At 33.7% G+C, this 24,904-nt stretch overlaps 1 protein-coding gene across 4 annotated transcripts; it reads right to left on the reverse strand.

Moving 5' to 3' along the window:
• Positions 1 to 3,918: 3,918 nt before the first annotated feature.
• On the reverse strand, positions 3,919 to 24,735 carry LOC128159677 (suppressor of tumorigenicity 7 protein homolog). 4 transcript variants are annotated; one of them, XM_052822847.1, is made up of 15 exons: positions 24,583 to 24,735; positions 16,086 to 16,168; positions 14,917 to 15,100; positions 14,480 to 14,650; positions 14,214 to 14,292; positions 13,701 to 13,755; positions 12,508 to 12,607; positions 9,231 to 9,328; positions 8,636 to 8,750; positions 8,075 to 8,147; positions 7,436 to 7,538; positions 6,649 to 6,799; positions 6,063 to 6,155; positions 5,756 to 5,895; positions 3,919 to 5,625 (listed from the first exon to the last, which is right to left on the reverse strand). In XM_052822847.1, exons 1-15 carry the CDS (start codon positions 24,731 to 24,733, stop codon positions 5,530 to 5,532), a joined length of 1,692 nt encoding a protein of 563 aa, XP_052678807.1. In that variant the 5' UTR covers positions 24,734 to 24,735; the 3' UTR covers positions 3,919 to 5,529. The 4 variants fall into 4 exon arrangements, with proteins under 4 accessions (XP_052678807.1, XP_052678806.1, XP_052678809.1 ...); XM_052822846.1 differs by having other exon boundaries at positions 7,436 to 7,556; XM_052822849.1 differs by lacking the exon at positions 24,583 to 24,735 and adding an exon at positions 19,063 to 19,412.
• Between the last annotated feature and the right edge of the window lie 169 nt (positions 24,736 to 24,904).

The following is a 24,904-nucleotide window of genomic DNA, read 5'->3' on the forward strand; positions in this document are numbered from 1 at the left end:
ACATGCTTCATAAATTTATTTGGAGGATTTCCCGAGTGTTTTGTGAGGATTTGGGAGGATAAAGAGGCTAAAGCCAAAGGACCATCGACCCAAGACTGAGACCCACTGCCCGAGAAAAGAGATTCTTGTGTGACCGCGAGTCGATAATCAATTACGTCAGACATGCTGCCCGCGATCTCAAAGAAAAGATTTCTTTTGGTCTCTCTTAGATCTTCTGCTAGCTAAATACCCAACTGCACGATCAAAAATGAAAATAAAAACGTGCTGAATTAAGAGAAATAAAAACTCTGCGGACAAATATCATGAAAAATTATCCAATTAAAGGATATCAGCTAGATTAACCTAGCCTGCACATTTTTGTTCTTTTCCTCTTTGTTGTTCCAATTTTAGACGTAAGGTTTGGTTCACAATTCAAATTTATAGAAAAAATGTAAATTTATTTTTAATTTTATTTGTTAGGAAATTCTGATTATTTTTCTTTGTTGTGTTTTTTAGCACTCTTTATTGCAAAAAACAATTGGTTATTGTAATAATTCAAATATGGCTAATATATATACCACATGCAGTGAGCGATTGAAAAGAAAGTAGTAAGTTCTTTGCACTTTGACAGGATTTTCAAACATTGTATAAGCTCAATCCGAAAAATTAAAATTGGATAAAGGTGTTGTAAGGTAAAATAAAAACTTATTTTTTTTATCTTTGCATGGCGCATCGTAATCCTGGCACGTTTGGTAATGCTAAGCGAAGAAAAATGTAAGACTTTCGATTTTTTTTAGGCCCGTGCGAAATAGTCTAAATGAGATGTAGAACAACAAAAATCATTCAAACATCAGAGTTTTTTTTCTAAATATACTTATCGCTGTACCGTGTTCAGTGTAAAATTGTTTCTAAAGAAACTCGCAAGAATTCATGCTATGGGGGGGGGGGGGGGGTTACTTAGGACCGGCTGGTACGTAATAAATGGAGTATATAATACGTATACAGTTCTGAGTAAGGTGGTAACGGGCAGGGTATATCAGCATGTTATGTTACCTCTGCCAAGAGTTTCGTTGTGTTTAAATTGTTTTAAGCCCAAAGGTGAAATAAGTTACACGTTTCCATGAAAAGTGTATGAAAGATCACAAGCCGTTTACAACAATTTCGATCGTTGCTTTCTTCGCCTATTTCCCTGAAATATTAGACATCTTCAAAACATGATTATATCCATACTTTCATATTAAGTTATAATACGACGAAAGATTCATATAATTTGATTTTACCGTACCCCGGCGATACTACTTCTGCATAGTTTTCAGAAAATCTTGCAACAATACATTTAAATTATTTTACATTAACTTTATACGTTAACCTGTTTAAATTGAAAAAGTTTATTTTTCTATTGATTAATATTTAGTTTTGATATGTAAGTAGAGGTTTTTATTAAGGCTGTGTATGAAATAGACACCAATTGATGGTTCTGTGTCAATGTGTTCATTTTGAAAACCATTCGGAGGAATTTCTGTATAAAAATTTGTATTGTTCAAAATTTGTTTAATCTGTTTTTGTGGCTCTAGTACGCGAATCTTCGAATATTATCTTGGATTTTAAAGTCGTAGTTAGGTCTTAGACAGGAGAACGGAGATTTTCCACTATTGCCTATCTCCCATTACAAAGTTAAACCAGGTATCTACAAAAGTTAAATTATTATAAACTCGGGGGATTTCACACCAGATATTCGACTAATCCCCCTCAATAGCTGTACGGTATTATCGCTCTGCTCGGTGGCTACCGATCCCGATCAATTCACGCCGTTTGTACGTCAGGACTGGGTATCACATTAAACTTCAGAAGAAATTGGATCATGGATATAAAACTCAATCCAATATAATGATAAAATCAATGACAGTAGTAGATAAAACGGCGAGGAAGTCCAGTGGTCTGTTTAGAAAGCAAATAGTTTTGTCTTTGGGACTTTAGATTGTCGGTATACGGGTCGAAGTTCCGTACTTCTACTGCGGCGACCTGGGAAAATAAATCCATAGCTCCGACGCTAGACGCCGGCAGAAGTCGGAAACCCATTCATACTTTTTCAAGTTTTGATTACATAAAGATGAATGGTATTCCATCAGTTTTCGAATTCCAGAGGAAGTTAGACCGACACTCTCGTCTGCGGTGAAGTGCAATGGATACATATGACTTTTCAATCCCCGCGAGCACAGTTATCACGGGTTAAAGAGAATGCTTATTGAATTTCGTAAATGGGGTATTTATTCAACCAATCCTGGGTATCGTACACGCCAGTTTCCGACCAGACGGAGACTGAGCGCGCTTTGTTTGCCGTGTGGTGTCGCTATGATCGCGCCCAATACTTTAGTAACCGAACACCTCTCTAGTCGCCAGGGGCAACGGGTGATGTGTTAAGCTGGTAATAGAATTTGAAATGTAGGCGGGAGCGTCATCGTCCAATTTATTATCGCTGATATCCGATTGTATGAGAGTTTCATTATTAATATATTTCAGGTCACATTGCTCATTTCATTTTTTTTTGTAGGAGATAGATTAATCAGAAAAGCCTTGGCACGGATTGCGTTATTGTCAGCATTGACTGGGACGATTCAGAAAAATGAACAGAAGCCAATCAACATAGGCAGAATTAAATAAGTTATACCTCACCAAGGTCTGAAGTCTTGGTTGCAATTTGAAATCTAGATGGTTCTGTATAGCTTTCATGGTCACGTATTCTAACGAAATGTTTTTAAGTAAGGCCACGGTACTAACATTCATTAAGGTGCAAAATATACAGACACATCTACTGCTGTTTGATGGGGAATTTCTGCTCCATGTTACATTTTTCTACATAATTATTGCTTAAATATTTACCATAATACATGTAAAAATTTTCAATATTGTAGGTATAGAGACAAAATCAATAAAAATAGTTGAATTCAGAGCATGATAATTAAAAATATCAATAATTCATTTATAGTCGCTAATAAAATAGATTAAAAATAGTACCCATGCAATTGTTGATTATGGAGAAAATTGTTAATTGTAGGCATGAGCGGTTTAATTCGCTGATAATTATGTTTAATATTCGTTTGCCATTAAAACACGAAACTTTTTCCAAAACAGCAAATAAATGTACAATGACCTCTTTTAGTTTGACTTAGCAGCAGGTTTGTATCTCCCAGTCTGAAAAAAAAATTCGGATGGACGACTCATATTTTCAGACCGGGAGTTACAGACCAGCAGCTAAGTTTGACTCAAATTACTGATTATTATATATTACAGTGTTAGTAATAAATAAAGTGTATATATACACCTTCGGTACAACATTTCCCTTTTTTTCTTATTTCTAAAAGAAACCCATTGTATGCATTCCTGGAACATACTTTATGTGCGATTATCCCCCCCCCCCCCCCCCCCAAAAAAAAATAGACGTTTATTAAATTGCTTATAATGCATACAAAAATATAGAACTCCACTTTTGTTTAATTATTGCTTACATATATCTATCCCAGTGATGCTCTAGATCTACGTAGACATTATGTTTGTGGCTGGTCGAACATTGAATAAGAACGCCATTGACGTCATAAGCTATAGATAGATAGATAGAGGGAGTATTTAAAATTGAAGGTAAATTCTTTTTTTCTCCCAAATGTAAAGTACGGTTAATAATCATGCGAATTTTATAATCATTTTTATGAAAATTTAAAGAAAGATTAAAAGAGGTACGCAAATATTAACAGTAAAATGCTATACTGTTCTTCATACAAGATATGAAGGCTTTCAGCAGTACACAATTCACGTTAGGGTGTTGACAGTTCACTTGTATTTACAATAAGAACAACCATCATACTTAAATGAACCACAAGGAAAGCATCTTCACAAAGAATCTGAACTCTAAACTTTAAGTCAGAATAAACAATAACACTTAAATTACTGCTTCAATTCCTTTATTTTCCCCGCTTAGTCCTTTTCTTGGGACTTGGGGCAAGACGGTATTCTAATATTAAACATACAATGCCCAAATTTACTCCAACTCCTTAAAACTGTTACCCTTATAAATGACAATCAATGCCATTTGTTATCAATACTCATAAATAGCCTGTAAAAATGTATTCGCACTGAAAAATAGGAGGACCAAAAATAATCTTTGATTTAATACTGAAGTGGAAAAGCACTGAATTTTTTCCATCGATTTGAGACATTTCCTAAACTGTTTTTTGTTAAGTAATGATAACTTTTCCTGAAGCTGTGAACACTTCTCTTGATATACAATTATATTGCAGTTTTTTTTCTAAAGAGAAAACAGAATGGGTTTTTTCACAGGTAAAAAGAAAAATAAATTCATACTTGTCTGTCCAAAAAAAAAAAAGATGATTGTTTAGCCTAAGGCAACAAATTGACACTAATCTGCTTATAAAACCTCACCAAACACAAAAACTGGCCCAGATCAGCGATTCAAAAACTTCCAATAATGACAATGTTTACGTACCCTTTTGCAGTAACAAAAACAGATTACCTCTTCATTCAACATGTAGTGGAAATGCACCAGAAACCACAAATATGGTGTGACGGAATTCCACAAATGTTTGGACAGATCAGTACGGGGTTTATCACCTCTCTCTAGCTTTATATCTGATGACTTTGACAGCTCCCTTGCTCCTATGGTATGTCTTTCCATTACCATATTAAAATCATAAGATCCTCCAGTGAATAGGTTAAATCATTGTAGTGCAGATTTGTAAAAAAATACCTTAAACATTGTCGTATTTGTTATAACAATGTAATCTGAATGGGAGTAAAGGGATATGTCAATACCCAGTCAATACCCAGTGACTTAGTACAAATGTAGTTACCACTGTGTTTTTTTTAAATTGGCCATTTTGATTTAGTAATAGAGCTGAGAGGGCTTTGTTTCAAGCAAGGTCAAAAGGTCAAAAGAATAGACCTTCAGCTGGCGGTTGATTGGTTTTAAAATAAATACAAATTTTGCCTTTACCAGTAATTGTGTTTTTTTTATCTGAAATTTTGAAATAATGATCGGGGCATTTAGAATTAAGAAGGCAGACATTGATTTATATACTTAGTGCTCTCTGTTTTCCCTTTCAAAAGTAATTGGTGGGTACATGTAAATGGCCGAGAAGATCAGTTAGTCATCATTCCCACCCTATTTTGTAATTCAGTTCATCTTTATAAGCTGCTGATTCAAAAACAGAATAAACATTCATGAGATATTTCAGAAATACTGTAAATGCTCCACCACAGTACCCAGCGTATTACCCTTATATAGCTCAAATAACAACTGTCCATCAATTTGACACATGATTCAGTATCATTCCATTGTAAAATATTGTAAAAACCCAACAGTAACTGGGGAGAAAAATCAGAATAAAGGGCAATTGTTTTACAGTTCCTAAACAACCAAACATATTTATATACATGTATATAAACTGTCCAATTTAAAAAAAAAAGTTCACATAATTTTTTTTAACAACCCCATCAAAACATGACAGACATCCTAAAATTGGGATGTTGCCATGGTGATTAGATGCGGGACAGTTGATGGAGGAGATTTGAGGGCAAGATGGCTTCCAGTTTTTCCAAAATATAGCTGATGGGCATGTACAACCAAGTGAGGACCTACAACCAAGCAAAACATCAACATGACAGCACTCTTTTGCTTATAATGTTTAAAATTCATACTAAAGAAAGAAAGTAAAATTCCTGTTAAAAATATGACCATAATAAATGAAAATGGATATATACTTACTGTTTTAGCAATGACCCCCATGGGTTCGGGGTATTGATGGGTCAGAAGAGCCAATAGGGCGGTAAAGGAGCAGAGACCAGCAGTGAACAGAATAAAGAATGGTAACTCTTTCTTTGGGTACACTGAGACATCATGAAAAGCTGCAACAGAGAGATATCTACATGGTAAAAAATTGTTTCAACATGTTTCTCATACAAAAATGTTGTTATGATATTTCAAAAGATATAAGTGATTGAAGGACTGTTCTTATTCAGTAATAATGTTGTCTTCAACAAATGATTTTATGTGACAAGTTTGTATAACTTACGAGGGAGTAATTCTCTATCTGCATTCTCTGTACACGTGGGGTAAGGGTAAAACAGGTGCCCCTTCTCCAGTGGGTAGGGGATCATTCTGAAAGCTACAAAATAGATCAAACATGTATATGTATGGTTAAATCTTACAGCAACATTTACAGGTACATATGTATAATGAAATTAAAAGTGTGATAACAGTAAAGTATGAAGACTCAGTTATTTGCCATCCTTTCAGCTTTCGCATCTATTTCAGACTTTTCATATCATCATGTTTTTACACTTAAAAGATGTTGAAGAACTCATCACAGACATTAAACAAAGAATAATTAGCAATCCTTCAAAGATGGCACCATGCCTTCCATTAACAAAAAGAAATATTTCCGTACAGCATGATGGTTAAAATGAGAAATCCCTCTCAGACATTTTCCCCCATCTCAAGAAAAAACCAAATACAAAGACTGTCATGTAAAACAGTGGCTTTGGTTTACACACAATAATGAGGTCATTCCCATGTAAATTAGTGGTATACTATTGCTGTATTCGTGTACAAATATCAAAATAAAGTCATTGCTTTGTGAACCGCCTCGTATCACATACTTCCTTCCCATGTGCAGTGTAAGAGATTGAGAGCACCCTCCACCCTCTTCCAGTGTTGCAGATGAAAGAACGCATAGGCTATTGCTTCACTGTCACCTCGCTTTAAAATGTGTTCAGGGGGTAGTATTAAACTCTTCATCTCTAGTAAATACTGCAACAACAAAACATTAATATATTAGTCTTCATTTGAAAATCTTCATTTCTTCAATCAACGTTTAATCATTAAAACAAGTTTATGAATGCTGGTAGATAAAATACTGCAACAACAAAACATTTATATATTAATCTTCATTTGAAATTGTTCATTTCTTCATTTAATGTTTAATTACAAAAGCAAGTGTATGACTACCTATAGATGAAGCTTTATAGCCCATGATAACAAATATGTATCAATGTGATAAACTAAGGGTAGGAAATCACATCCAAACTAAAGAATGGGGTATCTTTAATTTATCTCAGGTTCAATTCAGAGTAATAGTTACAAGTCATTTATTATTCCATGAGACATTTCCATGCAATTACATGAAACTGACGTTAACTTCAGAACTTTAACTTTTGAATCAATACCCTACCAATATTGTTATTCATTAAAACAAGCTCTTTGTTTTGGAAGCTTGACAGTAAAAGAAACAAAATCACTAAAGAACTACCAACAATCATTTTGCCAATTCAAAACTGGTCATTGAATTCTAATCAATGCATGCACATGTAAGCATTTAGTACCAGTTGGCAAAAGTCAACGGTCAATGACGCTAAGTTATAACTGATCTAAAGGACTTTGACCTACTTTTGGGACGTGGGGATTGAACTCCACTGCTCTGTGTATTGCTTCTACTGCTGTCATTTCTGCCGTACTTAAGCCCCGCTTGGAGGCAATGTCCGGCGAGAACCTGGAACAAGATATATACCTGCCATCATAAGTGATGCATGCCAAGTCCGCCAAAGAGGACCGCAACGGCATGCATGATGTTCCAGAAAAACAGTTACATGTATGGTACATACAAATAGGTCAGCAAATTAGCAAACAAAACATATATCTAAAACAGTTTTAAAATATGGTAGGATTAGCGACAATTATGATTATAGATCTTAATCATCAAAAATTACTCATTGTCTTGGTAATATAGACTTTTCCTAGTTTTCCAGTGCCTTATTTTTTTTTAGTTATCTCAAGAAAACAGATACTGACTAAATTTGATTTTGGAAAAAACTCCCCGGAATTCTAATTTGAGATTTATAAATTTCTAAAGAAACAGCTGAATCACTTCCGGTAGGATTAAGGGTATGAGGAATTTCCAAATGACACATATTTGCAATTGACTACCAAAATCCACAAGATCTAAGCTAAAGTTTTTTTTTTTACAACAGGTATTGTTAGTATAATCTAACTTAACAGAACTGTTCGACATAATCAGTCAATACTTACTTGTCTGCCACCGCTCGCGCTTTGAGTAAAGCTGCTGTGTAACAAATGGCTGCTGACTTTGGCAAACTTATATCTACAAAAGAATGAATCCTACTGTAAAATACCAGAATGGCTTCTGTGGTGGACAAGTATAAGGATACAGAAAATGTATGAAAACATCTTTAAGATTCTGTCCAAGAACAGTTACTCATGAAAACCATTGGAATCAAAACATCTTTATTCCCAAATTCTTTCCACCTGTAATACATGTACAAATGTACTATATAAAATTCTTCAGAAGTTGCATGTTTTTCACCACATCATAGTCTACATATTTCAATCAACATTTCAGATATACATATTTAAAATTTAATAGTAAATTTTTGCAAATGCATTCAAGATTCTCTATATAACAGTACAATGGAGAGTAACTGGGCAGTATTGATCTTTATTTGATGACCTCTGTTCTTTGTTCAGATGATTCAGTATCAGGACAATTTCTTATATTCATATGGTCCTTTGTTGTATATAAGTCTACATATAACATCTAGTTTAAATAGCAATAAATAAACTAATACTTACCATCATATTTAGCTAAAACTGCTTGAACATCAGCATATGCTTGTAATTCTAATAATGCGTCTATGAGATTCTCATGTATATTGAATAAGTTGAGCATGGGAAATTCTTTCATGAGCTGTAAAACAGAAATATTTATCAAACTTGAAAACAATATATCCATTGAAGGTTATCCTTCTGGCTTTATATTTAGTAACAAAACTGTTATTTGTCTATGATTTCAGTGACTTCAAAGAAATTTGAGCAATACACATTAAGCAATTGAATTTATCAAAAAACATTTCACAAGAATATATTTTAAGATGGTATGGGACACCTCCATATTGTGATATATGTCCTATTTAAATAAGCAATAAAATAAAGTATAATTTTATATCGCTGTACCTCCAAAATTGTAACCTATCAGTGTAGCGCAATGGGTTTAAGCATTAGCTACCCATTTGTAAGTCAAAAGTTTGAATCCATATTTTTGGTAAAATTTCTAAATCTAATTTTAAAATTCTAAACGGGTTAAATTATTTTTATTCGAGTGTACTTTTATCAACATCAGTATCAACAGGTGTCTCATACCACCTTAAAATTCAGTAATAATACTGACCTCTCTCATCATTTTGACAGCTTCTCTCGTCCGACCTAGTTTTCTAGCACACATGGCTAATCGTCTTTTGACATAAACTAAAACATTTACATCTCTTCCTATAAAAGAAACATACGAAAGTTCAACATCAATAAATTTCAAAAAAATAAATCCGAATATATCCTGGATTTTTTTTCTCTTTTTAAACATTCATTTGAAAGTTTTCATCAAATATCAAATTAATCAAATAAGATTATACTAAAAACATTATCTTTTATTTTCATAAGTCTATAGCTAGACACTCGATCAGTTTTATTTTTTGGGGTGTAACTGTTTGTATCACATTTAATTCATAAAAACATAGGTAATCATAGATTACTAAGCTCACCGAGACGGAGCATCACCCTTATGGAACATCACCTTCATAAGACCACCTTTATTATTTTATATGAAAATCATACTTTATGATCTTGGATATTCATGGATTCTGTTTTGACAAAATATCGTATATCATCTGATAAATTTTTTTATGATAATCATATGTTCATATGTTAATCAATACAATGATTTAAAATTAAACATTGCATCATGTCATATTTCTAATATAATATATATCATATAATAAATAAAATACCGTAATAAACAATAATGAGATTTGATATTGTAACGTATGATATGACATTGTATTGTGTTATACCTTATTGTATTTGATCACATAATACAATATCATAAAATATAATACAATATAGTATCATATTACAATATCATATTACATAATACATCATATCACTGAAACATGATATCATATTGTACAGTATAATATAGAATGATATTGTATTGAATGACACTGAAACATATTTGATACATTATATGATATTATATCATATAATACAATATAATTTGATTCCAACATTGTATCTTATCAAATGATACAATATTATGTGATATGGTAAAATATTATAAAATACATTATTATATTATACATATAATACATAATATCATACATCATATGACACAATAAAATATATTACAATATCATATAATACAATTTCAGGTGATATGATAATATATCATATAAACCAATATCATATCATACAATATCGTATGATACAATATTATATAATATTACAATATCATATAATACAATTTCATGTGATATAATTCTATATTACTGAAACCAATATCATATTATACAATAATGTATGATACAATATTATAGAATATACAATATTGTATCATAGGATACAATACAATATTTTGCAATATCTTATGTAATTGTATCATGTGATAAAATAATAAATTAAAAATACAATATAATATTATACAATATTGTATCATAATATACAATACTATACATAACAATATCATGATACATAAGCATATCATAAAATATCAAAAAAATTGATACAATATCATATTGTATCATATAACTTTTTATAATATAACATATGATATCATATTGTATCATATCAAACAATATTGTTTCATATCATACAATACTTTATCATAGGAATCATGTTATATCATTTATCAACAAACACATCTATCTATCTATCGTTTGAGTGAGGTAGGAGAGTTCTTCAGCATCCTTGATAATGGAGATCAGGCTCTGCTTCTGAAGCAACCTCTGCATTTAATTTATAATAAAGTTAAATCAACTATGCAAGCTATCATCTATAAAACATGTGACCTGTTCCAAAAAACTAAACCTCATCCAGCATCCGAAACCTATGGCTCAGATTCAGCATTCAAGCCCATCAGGTGCATTTGTATCATAAGACGCATCATCCATGCAATTTTGGTGAAGTTTGGACCAGTAATAACTAAGATATCATCATCAGAGGGCACTAGCAATTAAAACCTTAACTTCCTCCAGCATCCGCAACCTATGGCTCAGATTCAGCATCCATGCCTGTCAGGTGCATCTGTTTCATAAGACACACCATCCATTCAAGTTTGGTGAAGTTAGGGCCAGTAATAACTAAGATTTATTTTTTAGCATCCTTGATAATGGAGATCAAGCTCTGCATCTGAAGCTACCTCTGCGATTCATTCATATTACAGTTAAATTAACTATGCAAGTTTGAAATAGTACTATCATCTATTAAACATGTGACCTGTTCCTAAAAACTTAATTTTATCCAGCATCCGAATCCAGACTATGCATTCAAGCCTGTCAGGTGCATCAGTATCATAAGACACACCATCCATGGAAGTCTGGTGAAGTAAGGACAAGTATAACTAAGATATCATCATCAGAGGGCACCTGTTTCAAAAACTTTATCTAACCAGCTCTTAAAACCTTAACCTCCTCCAGCATCCGAAACCTATTGCTCAGATTCAGCATTCAAGCTTGTCAGGTGCATCAGTATCATAAGACGCACCATCCATACAAGTTTGGTGAAGTTAGGACCAGTAGTAACTAAGATATAATCATCAGAGGGCACCTGCAACAAAAACTTAACCAGCTCTAAAAACCTTAACCTCTTCCAGCATCCGAAACCTATTGCTCAGATTCAGCATTCAAGCTTGTCAGGTGCATCAGTATCATAAGACGCACCATCCATACAAGTTTGGTGAAGTTAGGACCAGTAGTAACTAAGATTAATCATCAGAGGGCACCTGCAACAAAAACTTTAACCAGCTCTAAAAACCTTAACCTCTTCCAGCATCCGAAACCTATTGCTCAGATTCAGCATTCAAGCTTGTCAGGTGCATCAGTATCATAAGACGCATCATCCATACAAGTTTGGTGAAGTTAGGACCAGTAGTAACTTAGATATTGCTATCAATAGCCACCTGCAACAAAAACTTTAACCTGCTCCAAAAACCTTAACCTCCTCCAGCATCCGAAACCTATAGCTCAGATTCAGCACTCAAGCCTGTCTGGTGCATCAGTATCATAAGGTACACCATCCATGCAAGTTTGGTGAAGTACAGACCAGCAGTAACTAAGATACTGCTATCAAAGGGCACCTGCAACAAAAACTTTAACCTGGTCCAACAACCTTAACCTCCTCCAGCATCTGAAATTTAGGACCCAGATTCAGCATCCAAGTCTTTCAAGTCCATAAGTAGGTCCAGATGCATCATCCATGCAAGTTTGGTGAAGATAGGGCAAGTAATAGCTTAGATACAGGACCTGCAACAAAAACTTTAACCAGGTCCGGACGCCGACGCCACCGCCGACGCCGAGGGTATAGCATAAGCTCTCCTTGACTTCGTCTCGGTGAGCTAAAAAGGATAGATTTGTAGAAAAATAAGATGAAAGATTTAGAGATATTGAGGAAATTCTTACGATGAATGGCTTCATTTGTGGAGCTTTGATGTTGAGTCTGTATGGACTTCTTATAGTTCACCTCTGCTGCTTTATACGCTTGTTTAAACATTTTCTCCGCCTGTTAAACAACATTCATTAATCATCACAGTTTTCAGTTATAAACCTCAGGATAAAATGTATTTCTGTGACTGAAAAGCCTTGGTCCAATGTAATCACGTGTACCGGTACTTTAAAAGTGGTTATTTACGCGTGGTGGTAATTTACACTAGTTACGCTGTAATGTTAAAACTGCGTAAAATACCCCCGCGCCTATGGTAAAAAAAAGCAAAACCCTTGTGTAGTAAATGCCACATCTGTGTATTCAATACCCAAATGTATTAATTGACCAAAAAAATTGTGTACTTTACCACCACTTTTACAGTATATATCCTTTGATACTGACAATAAGCTGGATTGCATTTTACAAAAGAACTTACAACTTGAAACCAAATTAATGAATGCTTATTACCGGTAATCACAAACTAATCAACGAGTCAATTAAATGGCTGAAAAGTACATGTTTCATCATAGAAATCAATTAAAATTAAAGTAATTCAATGGTTTAATTTAAATTTACCTCATCAAAGAGCATTCCATGAGACTAAAAATATTTATGACTATGTGGTAAGTTTCATTGTAAAATGCAACACTGGATTTGAAATAGAATAATAAATAGAACTCATATGTCTAGCTTATTAAACAATGTAAAGACTTGGTACAGATATATGTTAATGTAGATAAATCCTATATATTTTCATCATTTGATCTGATTATTCTATGTTGACTTATCATTCCCAATGCATCCTTACAATTTTTGTTTGCACACATGTATATAGCATCTGACACTTATTCATAAATACATGATGCTGCTTTTTCTTTCTTTTTTTGAATAAAGGTTATTTCTAAAACTAAAATATAATGTACTGTGGAATCATCATTGTTCATGGGGGACCAAAGTTTGTGGCTTTCATTGGTAACCCTTGCACATGAATTGACAGCCCCACGAACGTATATAAAAGCATTTGTTTAGTAATTATTTACAAAATAGAACTATATAGCTAGCGGCGAAATTAGTCCCCACAAACCAGGAAAAATTTGGCTACCCACGAACATTGACCCCCACAAATAAACATGATTCCACAGTATCCGTCAACGGTTCTCCCTATACTTACATCAACTATGGAACTTGTGTCTTCCTCTGCTAATAATATCATGGCTGTGGGACAGCTGAAAACATGAACCAGACCTTTAATACATGAACAGTCCCTCACTAGGTCAAGTCTCCAATTATTGATAACTATGTACATATCATATTGCATCAATGTACAGCATTAATTCTACATGTACCTACATAAAGTATTAGAATGTTACATAATTAGCTCCTGGAGTAAACAGAATTTTATTTAAGATCTGTCACCCAATTACTAAAATATGTCAAGTGTTTAAAGAAAGTTAAAATATAACACATAATTTGACTTTAAATTTTCTTTTGGAGGGAGGGAGACAGTTTCGAAACCAGTTCTGGGTGGTAGTTGGGGAGTAGTGGCTGGGTGTTAGCAAGGTGTCAGTGACTCCATGTAACAAGCTGTTTTGGTATGGTGGAATGGTGTTGATGTTGCATTGTTAATTATAGGACCACTGTGTAATCTACCAATTGATACATGTGTATTGTAACCAAAACTCACTCTGGGTTTTTCTCCAAGGCATCCTTGGCTGCCTTTATTCTGGATGCAGGGTTTCTTTCTCTCCATGCCCTCTGCATAACTGGAAATACAAAGAAAAGAATGCAGATGTCGTCATTATCTACTTCTTTAACACTGACTTTGACCTTTACTCAAACCCTGGTTTTATCCCTAGCCACATAGATTTACCATGCAAGAACACTCAATATGAGACTTAGAACTGCATCAATTTCAACCTATAAACAATTTCCCAGGTAGAATCTCCTTACCTTCATATTCTGGTTTCCCAGCATCTGCCTCACAGGTGAAAAAAGTCTGATGATCCTGGGCCGACAGGTTCATGTCATAATAGGTGAGGGGCTCCTTCCCCTTGGCCCACGTAAAGCGCTGGTACTCAGATCCCCGTAACAAATTCAAGGGGTTCCTCCACACCTTACATTCTATGGAAGAAACATACGTTTGTTATTTTTAAAAACACATATGAAAACTGTTGTAAACATTAACCAGTCAGACAATACTTGAGCCTGAAATAGTTGTAGAACTTTGACCTGTCAATAGAGGTTATCCACAGAGAAGAGGATTTTCAAGCAGGGTTTTCATGAAATTTTTTGAACATATGCTCTACTGACAGACAGACTAACTGACTAACATTTGCAAACCAACTGCAATACACTTTTCTCTTCAAAGGCAGTATAACACACTGTACCTGGCATGGATTGCTGATGTGTGGAGTTTGATGAAGATGAAGATGATGAAGAAGAGGAGGGAGTCGTATTGTTGTTTTCTTGGTTTGGGTTGTCATTTCCACCCAGCAAGGGGGATATGTGATTCAGGGACACCTGTTCAATGAAGGAGGTGCCATATTTCTTGAAATACCACCACTCAAATATCTGAAAGAGACAAATAAACATCATAGGCACGCAAAATTTTATTTCTTTTTTGTTCATCAATTTTTACAGTTTGGAAATCACCAAGTTCTCTGCCATTTACAAATATATCGGTATTTAATACCCATTAATAATTGATTTATACTCTTTATCTGGCAAGAAAGCATTTAAGTGTTGCTAGCTTGAATCATCACTTATCAGGACACAAGATACATGGATCAATAACTAATTGTTTGCTAAGGAGTTTCTTTAAAACACTGGATAATTAACTTCTCACAGACAGTCAACAGTCTGAAGAATGCTGTAAAAATGATCTGAATATCGAATCTCTTAATCTGTTTGAAAATATGATATTCTGACATCACCTGATAAGACATTTATACTCACAAGCAATCTAAACTTGTTGTGTTGACATTTAACTATATGTCTATCTGCATAGGTGTTCAATTGTTTGATTGATTGAGAGAGAGAGAGAGAGAGTCATCATAATGCACTTTTGTTTACAAGTTATCTGAGAAGGATGAGATTGATTTCCAGGAAGGACAGAAATCACAGAGGAAGTTATCTGGTCTTTGTTGTTCTCTGTAGTAATAAATTTTTTTTACTAATTGTACATCCGAGGCCTGCATTGGGTATCAGACAGACAGAAATCAATTCCTGTAATAGATACCAAAGGCTGGAGTGGAAGACCTTTGGCTGGATGGTTTTACATTCTACAGCATCCAAACTTATTCCACCATAATTTGTTAAAACCATTCTCACTCACTTTAAAAGCATGCATGCTCTCTTAATAACCAACCACTGACTGTGTTGTCAATGTTTCCCCCAAATTCAGCTGCTATTATCATTTTTAGAATTCAGCATAAAAAATAGGGGTGGAGTTAATATGGAGGAATCTGATTTTAATTCTTTGAAAATGCATATGCAACCTAGCAGAGACCCTTCCATGCATTTTGTAGGTACTCCATCAGACATCTCAGATACTCACCAGAATAAGGCCCGATATAAGGGAGGATGTCCCCGTCAGTGCTACATAGAACTTGGGGGTCAGGGTGTTCAGGAACATGGTTGCTGGAAAAAAAATATTATACATTAACCATACTATCTTAAACTAAAGTAATTTATAAGATCTGCAGCTGTCGTCATCAATTTTCCTCAAGTCAAAATTCAGCCTCAAATCGGAGGTTTGACCTCAAGTTTATGCACTTTCCTTTACAGAATTTGAGTTGAGGAATGAGTTGAGGGATTTGAAAACTTTGGTGACGGTGGAGCCTGGTCATATCATAAACAATTGAACATGGATAATGATCGTATGTACCGGTAATGGTACAAATGGTGGTGCCCAATTTAATGCACATGTGTGTACCTAAGTTTCTAAATTATGGAGCCACCAACACTGCATCACCCAGCTATTGTTTGGTTTGAATAACAGTACTGCTTATAGAAACTTTGAAAGTCCCTTAAACTTCTGTAATAATACCACTACCCTCCAAATTTACCTTATACATGTTATATATGCTTCATGAGGCTAAATGGTCAACAATACTGCACATTACTAAACAGATATACTTTAAAGTTCAGATAAAATGCACAGCTACCTATGATTTTGACATTTATTCTAATACATGTATTGATTTTTTCCTTTTTCAAATAGTTTTTTGTAAGTTTTCAAAAGGTCGGAAGCCATGATGATCATCTATAGCTGTCAAAATCATTGTAGCTATGTGATGCTCAATCAGAATGATGAGTCCCTAACACTTAATATCACTGACATTCCTTCCGTTTCTCAATAAAGATGGTAAATACAACTGTGGAATAAAACAAAAGAATAATGGCTTCCTTCCATCTGTAAATGCTATTACAAAGTAACTGTAACACCTAACAAATAAATCCACTTAGAACCAACACAATTTCAACAGCTTATTGCTATAGAGCCAATAGCTGTAGTTTAATCAGATGCAGACTACACATGCCATTAAACTGGTTAATTTGGTCACCGGCAGAAAAGTCTCTCTCACAAGGCTTCCAGTCTGCGGTATAACTGCAGACATTATATTGATTGTAAAACTTTGTCACCAAGCTTTGTTTCTGAGCTTGGTTTTCTAAACTGACATGTAAGGTGTCAGTCGGCCATCAATACAGTCCCCCCTGCCTCAGGCTTGCACTCTCAAGCATCAGGATTGTGTAGTATGGGTATTGTTGTCATTTTATAACGTCATTTTTCACCTCCTTCTTTGCACTCTCACAATACCAGCTATAAATCCATTTATTAAAACAGTTTGATGCTTCAAACACCAAGTATCTTGTGAATTACATAACTGTCTCAATTATATGACTATCTCAGTGCCTTGTGTCAAGGATCCGCAAGTGCTTCATGTACAGGTAGAAATGTTGGGTAATAAATCAGAGACAAAAATTCACAACCACGAACCAATTTACATGCAGTTTTTACATGTTTTAGATGAAATCTATATTAGATTATAAGATGAAGGTCATGATATTACATGTATTAAGCAGTGAATTCTAGTACATTCCAGGTATTGTTTAAATGTTAAAACACCCATCAAAAAGGTACAATAGAAGAAATTGTTTAAAAATTAATGGATTTAAATAAAGTAATGTAATCTTAAAGAGACCCTAATGTGAAAAGCCTTGTGTGGAACAAAGGAAAACCATTTAATTAACAGCTGATCAATAAGCCAATATTTATCTCATAATCCTTGTCCTGTATGTTAATCAATTATTAACGATATACATGAAATATCAACAGTTCCTCCATGTTCACAACAGAGTAGTTAACTTATCAAAAATCCATAGGTTAAATCCTGTATCATTCAGGTTAAATCCTGTATCATTCAGGTTAAATACATGTGTATTTAAAGTTCAACAGGGATGGGAGTTAGGAGCAATGTGTCAGTTTCTTAATGCATATTTTATACCAGATTAAAAATAAATAATATTTTATTCAATAGATTACATGTATATTGAATGGGAATAGGCTGCATGGACACAACTATTTTAGCCCTTTCCTATTTTATATGATTGTCTAATGAGCACTGTACTGTACTGAGACAGAAATAAATGTAGTTAAATGAACATGTACACTGTACATCAAATGTACAAGGTCAGCCTAACTAAATCGTCTTATACATCTCGAAGACTCTGATATCAAACCAGGGGTTTGCAAATCTGCTTCTGTAAGTCATATTTCAGTAATTCAAGTTATCAAGTCATATTTCAGTAATTCAAGTTATCATATTTCAAAGGCAGCTTGTCTGTTCAGTATCTTCACATACGTACATGTCCATAAAATTCCGGTAATTGATATGCCTTTTTGTGGGGGGGGGGGGGGGGGGGGGGGTTGTTGGAGGTAAAACACATTCATTTTAGTATGATAAAAAAAATAGCCCATTAAATAAGCCTTACAGTATCTTTGAAGTTCATCATTCATAAGAAAGCACCTCAATAAAATGACAGCTAGACAACTGCGGACACTGGTACGAATCTAACCTGGTTATTCTGAGATTAATCTACAAACATCATACTACTAAATGTACATGTTCTCTCTCTGAACTTCTGACAAACACCTCCTTGTGAGGGTGAAATAAACACACTCAAAAATCAATAATTCATCTACACTCTGTTCAAAGCTACTAATTTATCAATAACCAGTAGAGGCAACCTCCTGTTTCATACACACACTGTACATGCCATTTAAAGGTTACTTTTCACATCAGGTTCAAATGTCACTCAATAAAAACTAGATGTCTTCATTTGACTAAGTGAGGAAAGCAAAAAATCTCTTCATCAAGCCCATTTAAGTGAATAAATATGCTACAATATTCCCTTGTACCTGAAGAACGAAATCCTTTAATATCTATGATAATTATCAATCAAGGTTACCATAAAACCCTCTAATTTCAAGTCATAACCTCATGGAGGATAAGAAAAATCTTCATACATACATGTGTCACTGAATAAGGAGAGCATGATGGCTGAAAGAGAAGCTGCTGTATCCCTTACGTCACCAGCGAGAGGCCAACACAGAGTGAGAGACTGGCTCTGACTGTAGTGGCATCGCATACGGAGACGGAAAAATCAATACCAGCTAAAGCCTGGAAATTGACGATCAGCTGGCCGCCCAAACTGACAATTATCACAACCAGATTTCCCTGCCTGAATCACCTTATTGAAATTATCATTATGGGCATTTTTATGTCATTGTTACCGGTACATGAAATATGACTGACCAGAAATAATGGATACCCAGATTATATTGTAACTAATATGCATTGTTATACATGTGTACTTTATGCAAAGTCTTTGCAACCCATTATCCTTCAGTACAAATTATTTTCCACAGTGAGAATGTATTTAATTTAGGGTTATGTCCCCATCTTAGTTACTATATTTGCTGTATTTTCTATGTTTCTTGGAGCATTTTTTTTTGGGGGGGGGGGGGGGCAGGGAGGGTCATGGGAAATAGGTAGCAGCATAAAAAAAAAGGGACAATATGCTCAATAATGACAAATTTAAACTGTTGTAATTATGGATAGGTGACATGCTTTTAATAATTGAAAAAAAAAATACAGAGTTTGTAATCAAAGTAATAATAGTACAAATAGGTGCATTGCTTGCTGTATACATCTTTGTTCACCATATGCATTTCTGACCATACTCTACAGTACTCATAAGATTAATCATGTCATAAATGGGAGTGTTCCCCTTGCAGTGTGGATAAAGTTCACTCATTTATATGTATAGCAGTTAATGGATACCATTTTATGTTAAAAATAAGTCAACACAAAAAAAACCCAAAGCACTAAATTTTGTGCATTTACTTGTAAATACTGTAGAAGCACATAATTTCGTTGGGTCAAAATTTCATTGTTTTTTGAACCAAATAAAATTCCGTTGGCATTTAATTTCGTCATACCGTGATCTCTTTGTATTCATTAAAATTTTGGTTAAAAATTCATCATGGATTTAATTTCATTGATTTATACTGCCAACAAAAATAAATTAAATCCTCAACAAATATTTCTGCTTCTGCAGTAGTTTAATTTTAAGTTAGTGAATGCAAATAAATCCTCAAATGTTTCATTTATGCAGGTTAGCTCCTATATGATCACCAAGGTTTTAACTCATGAAATTAGTTTTGATGAAAATCACTTCAAACAAATCTACAAAATTCTTTAAAAATGATAAATCAACATTTCAGCCCACCACACACTGTCTATTACATCTGACATCATAACAAACCTCAATATTAGATGCTTACTGTACATACCTAATGTACTGAAGAACATAGTTGGCTTTGTTAAAACAGTAGGAATGTTGCTGAATTGAATAACACCAGCTTACATATACAGTCATGTATATATAGTTCTACATTTATATACTAGAACAAAGGTGAAGATTTTCCACAGATTGTCATGTACTATTTGACCCCGACCTTTGCAGTTCTTGATAACCATTATCAATTCAAAAACAGCCATACTCATATATATTCAATGTCACAATGGATCTGACTGAATACACACTGCAATATGCTCACAATTTTGGAGTTAACATGTGTGCAATTTCCAACAGGTATTGGCATAGTACAGAGAATACATAGCTAAGACAATATACCATCAAATCTTAATGTAATTTGTAGTTCGAAATTCTCTGTCTCCTTCCTTTTTCAAAAATGTGTAAATATGTGGTATATATTGCATAACGACATGATTCCACAATATACAACTCTGTACTTTACCTATGAATTCTATGAATATTTATGAATACTAAATTCAATATGAATTTTTAAACTGATTGATCAATCCATCCTAATTTACTTATACTGATAAAGCTATTCATTTAATCCTCTTTAACTATTTACCTGTATCTTACTATCCATTTTGGGGGTTTTTTAATGGTCAATAACAAATTTACAATTTCTCTCTATTGAACCAAAAAATATTTATCATTTAAGAAAAGTTAAAAGAAATTGATACAGTAAAATTAATTTTCCATTTTACAGTGATTGGTATTCATAGGGATGAGGGCATTTTGTGTTCATTATCTTAATGTTTGATATGCATTTCTTTTAATACATTGTTAATAACACTACGTCTACATAGTGGTCAGTGGAATACCTGCCATATACATGTATCAGGTAATTTTTGCAATGATCTAATTTTCATTTTGTTTTTTTTAATCAGTTTTACATTGCTAAGATTCAATATGCAGAAATTATATTGCTAAAAATATTTTTTGAAATTGCAATTACAAAAATGGACGACACAAATAAAAAGTTTTACGTTTCCCAAATATTGCAAATTTTGTAACATGCAAAAAAAAAAAAAAGAACAGATATACAGTTACTGGACTGAGATCATAAGTGAAGATTTTATAAAATATGTGTACTTCTGCTCTCAGAGGCATGCATTAAAAAAAGGTTAGTTGAGCTTACTATTGTAGGGAGACTTTTATTGAAACTTGAGCTTGGTCTATGTTTATAAACCCAAAGCAGTTTTAGGGTGTAAGGTTGAAACATTGACAAATTCACCTTTGATTTCAGACCCATTTGAGAGCTATATATAGAACCCTATTTGTAAAAGACAGACTGAGAGTGAAAAAGTCTAAAAAGTGAACTCTGTATGATTAACTTTACCCCATCCTGACCAGTATATACAACATCCAGATCAATAATTTAAAGATGTTTGCATCAAAGCAGTCTTGGATCAATTTGTATTGTATCATTTTTTTTCTAAACATGAAGAAAAACTTTGAGTCTATAAAACTAGGAATACCTTTATTCACAAGTTTGGACTACTTGGTATATGGTGGATTATAATTTTAAAAAAATATATTAATCTTAAATTTAGACTTAAAAAGATGGGAAAATTTCATCTTCGGAAAATTTCAAAATACTCGTCCACAAAAATGTAAAAAAAAATTATAAACTAAATTAAAATACATCATGGGTGAAATTTTGACGTAAGTTTTTTTCCTGTAATCCTGCCAATTAGAAGATCTTAAATAAAGCATATTCAAAACTTTTTTTCTCATATATATGATAATGTATATATATAAACACACACCAATTTTCTCAGTCTCTGTTTATTTTCTATACATAAGGAAGACAACTCTCAAAATATTATATACCCATTTGCAAATACAATACAAAAATCCTGTCAGTTACAACCACATGCTCTGTTTGCAGAATCAAAGTTATATAATATATTTCTGTAAGAATACTAAGATAGTCAAAGAAATTCCCAAACTGTACACTGAACAACCTTATTGTGATTTTCAAAATAGTGTTGATTCAGCAAACAAGAGTATTAAATCTTAAAAAAATTATAAATACATGAAAATCAAAATGCTGAATTTCACTTAGACTGATTAAAAACCTTTCAACCTCATATAACTTAAAAATCAAAAATATGTTAACCTGTTTACTACATATACAACACATACTCTCGAAACAGATTGAGAGGCATTGTTTCCAGCTGTGGAAACACTCCTACACTGACAACACTACAACATATGTTCTCTGTAGGTGCAGTGTGAAGTGGGCATTTTATATCATTGAAAATGTCAAGTGCTTGTAACTTTTATATAATCTATTCAATACTTTGACATGTAAAACTCTCTCTCAAATATGATATTGAACCACACAAAATTTGCTCAGTTATAAAAACTACACTGAGTACGTAATAACGTGGCTTGAATCACAAATTCCAATGCATCATGGTTCTATAATATAGTTGCAGCTCTAAATCTTATAGATGCTTGGTTTACCCATTCCTATAAGTTCTGGAAAATAAGTAGGTTCAGTGTGAAGTCATACCCATGGTTATCTTTTGCTCTAAAACTTACCAGTGAAAATGAAAGTGGTACATGCCTTCTGGTTCTGCGTAAAACTTATGGCTGTGATCAAAATATTATTTTTGTAGAGAGCAAAACTTCCTAAAAATTATTTTTGAAGAATAAATATCATATTCTTCATTTACAACTGGTCGTTTTTATCTTACTTTGAAACTTGTAATTGTTAAGAGCCTTGTCACAAATGCCATAATGTGGATTGAGTGAACAATCTTTATTGGCCTGTATCCAGAACTTGCCAAATGCAGTTTTAATGGGTAATAAAGCTTTTCTGAGTGTTTAAAAATTCAAAAGAATTGTATGAAGATTTAACAGGTTGGGCACCAACCCCCGTTTAGTGTTTAGAGTCCCATTTGGTGGTTAAATGCCTGAACAGTATACCTACTTTACCAACCAAACGGGACTCATTTTTTGTTCAACTCGGATTACGTTTTTCTGGAGGAAAGGCGCATCACGTTTATTACTGGGGCAAGTACTCTGACATGTTTGCTTCATGATTAAACATTCGTTTAAAAAATTTTATGTGTCGATTTTTCTGCACACGTGTTTTAAAAAAGGCCGTGATGAAATGCTCCCCGGAAGTCGCATATAAACAAAGTGTTTATGTCTTCTAAAAGATCGATTTTAATCAAAGTACGACATGGCCTCATTCCTTGAACTCTGTACTTTCGATTTCTATCATCCGGGCAAGTGAAAAACAATTGCAGCCAATCAAAACAATGATCTTTAGGTGTGTGTCATAAGCTTATTTAGGTATGGAGCCCCGTTCGCGCTATATTAAATTTCTCAGTAAAACTGACTTAAGATCTTAACTAACGAAATTTGTTTTGTTATAACATAAATAGTGACTTATTACCTTGTACTTTCGGTATTATTTTCATAATCATACTTTACTTTTGTCCAGGAATTTTACTGAAGAAATGTACGATTGGGCCTCCATACCTAAATTGAGCTTTCGACGTACATCACTTAAGAACACCGATTTCATTTACTGCAATTGTTTTCCACTTGCCCGGATGATAGAAATCGAAAGTACAGAGTTCAAGGAATGAGGCCATGTCGTATTTTGATTAAAATCGATCTTTTAGAAGACATAAACACTTTGTTTATATGCGACTTCCGGGGAGCATTTCATCACGGCCTTTTTTAAAACATGTGTGCGGAAAAATCGACACATCAAATTTTTTAAACGAATGTTTAATCATGAAGCAAACATGTCAGAGTACTTGCCCGGTAATAAACGTGATGCGCCTTTCCTCCAGAAAAACGTAATCCGAGTTGAACAAAAAATGAGTCCCAATTGGTAGGTAAAATACGTATACCGTTCAGGCATTTAACCACCAAATGGGACTCCAAACACCAAACGGGGGTTGGTGCCCAACCTGTTTAAAGCAGTGATTGAATTAGATATTTTGGATCCCCAAGAAGGCTTTATGATATGCATAAATATTTAGCTGCATTTTAAATGCAAGTGCATTAACATCTTCTAGATCACTGTTTTCAGGATAATGCTGAGGTGACCCTAAATATGTGCATACTTTGTCCACATCATCTGCACTAAATCTGCAACTAATGTTATTGACTTGTTCGGTGAATTAAAGAATATTTCTCACCATAAGAAAAGTTTTCGCTAAGTTTCAATGGTCCACGGAGAATGTAGACAACAAACACTACTAAAACAACCCACACAGCTAACAGGTATGTCCAAGACCAATGAATCCATGATTTGATTTTTTCAATACACCTTGACAGGAAACCCGCCATGCTGGAACATTAGGAACGCAGCGAAGGAATTTAAAGTTTAAAATTTATTTGGCTGCTTTTATTAGGCCTATTTTCTTAGATCAAAGGAAATTCAAGTTATTTGTTTAGAGTTTAGTTATAGCTATTTGATTTTAATCTTGACCATATCTTTGTCAGACATTTGCTGCGGAA

This window comes from Crassostrea angulata, chromosome 8 (assembly GCF_025612915.1).
Source record: "Crassostrea angulata isolate pt1a10 chromosome 8, ASM2561291v2, whole genome shotgun sequence".
Classification (NCBI taxonomy): Eukaryota; Metazoa; Mollusca; class Bivalvia; order Ostreida; family Ostreidae; genus Magallana; species Magallana angulata.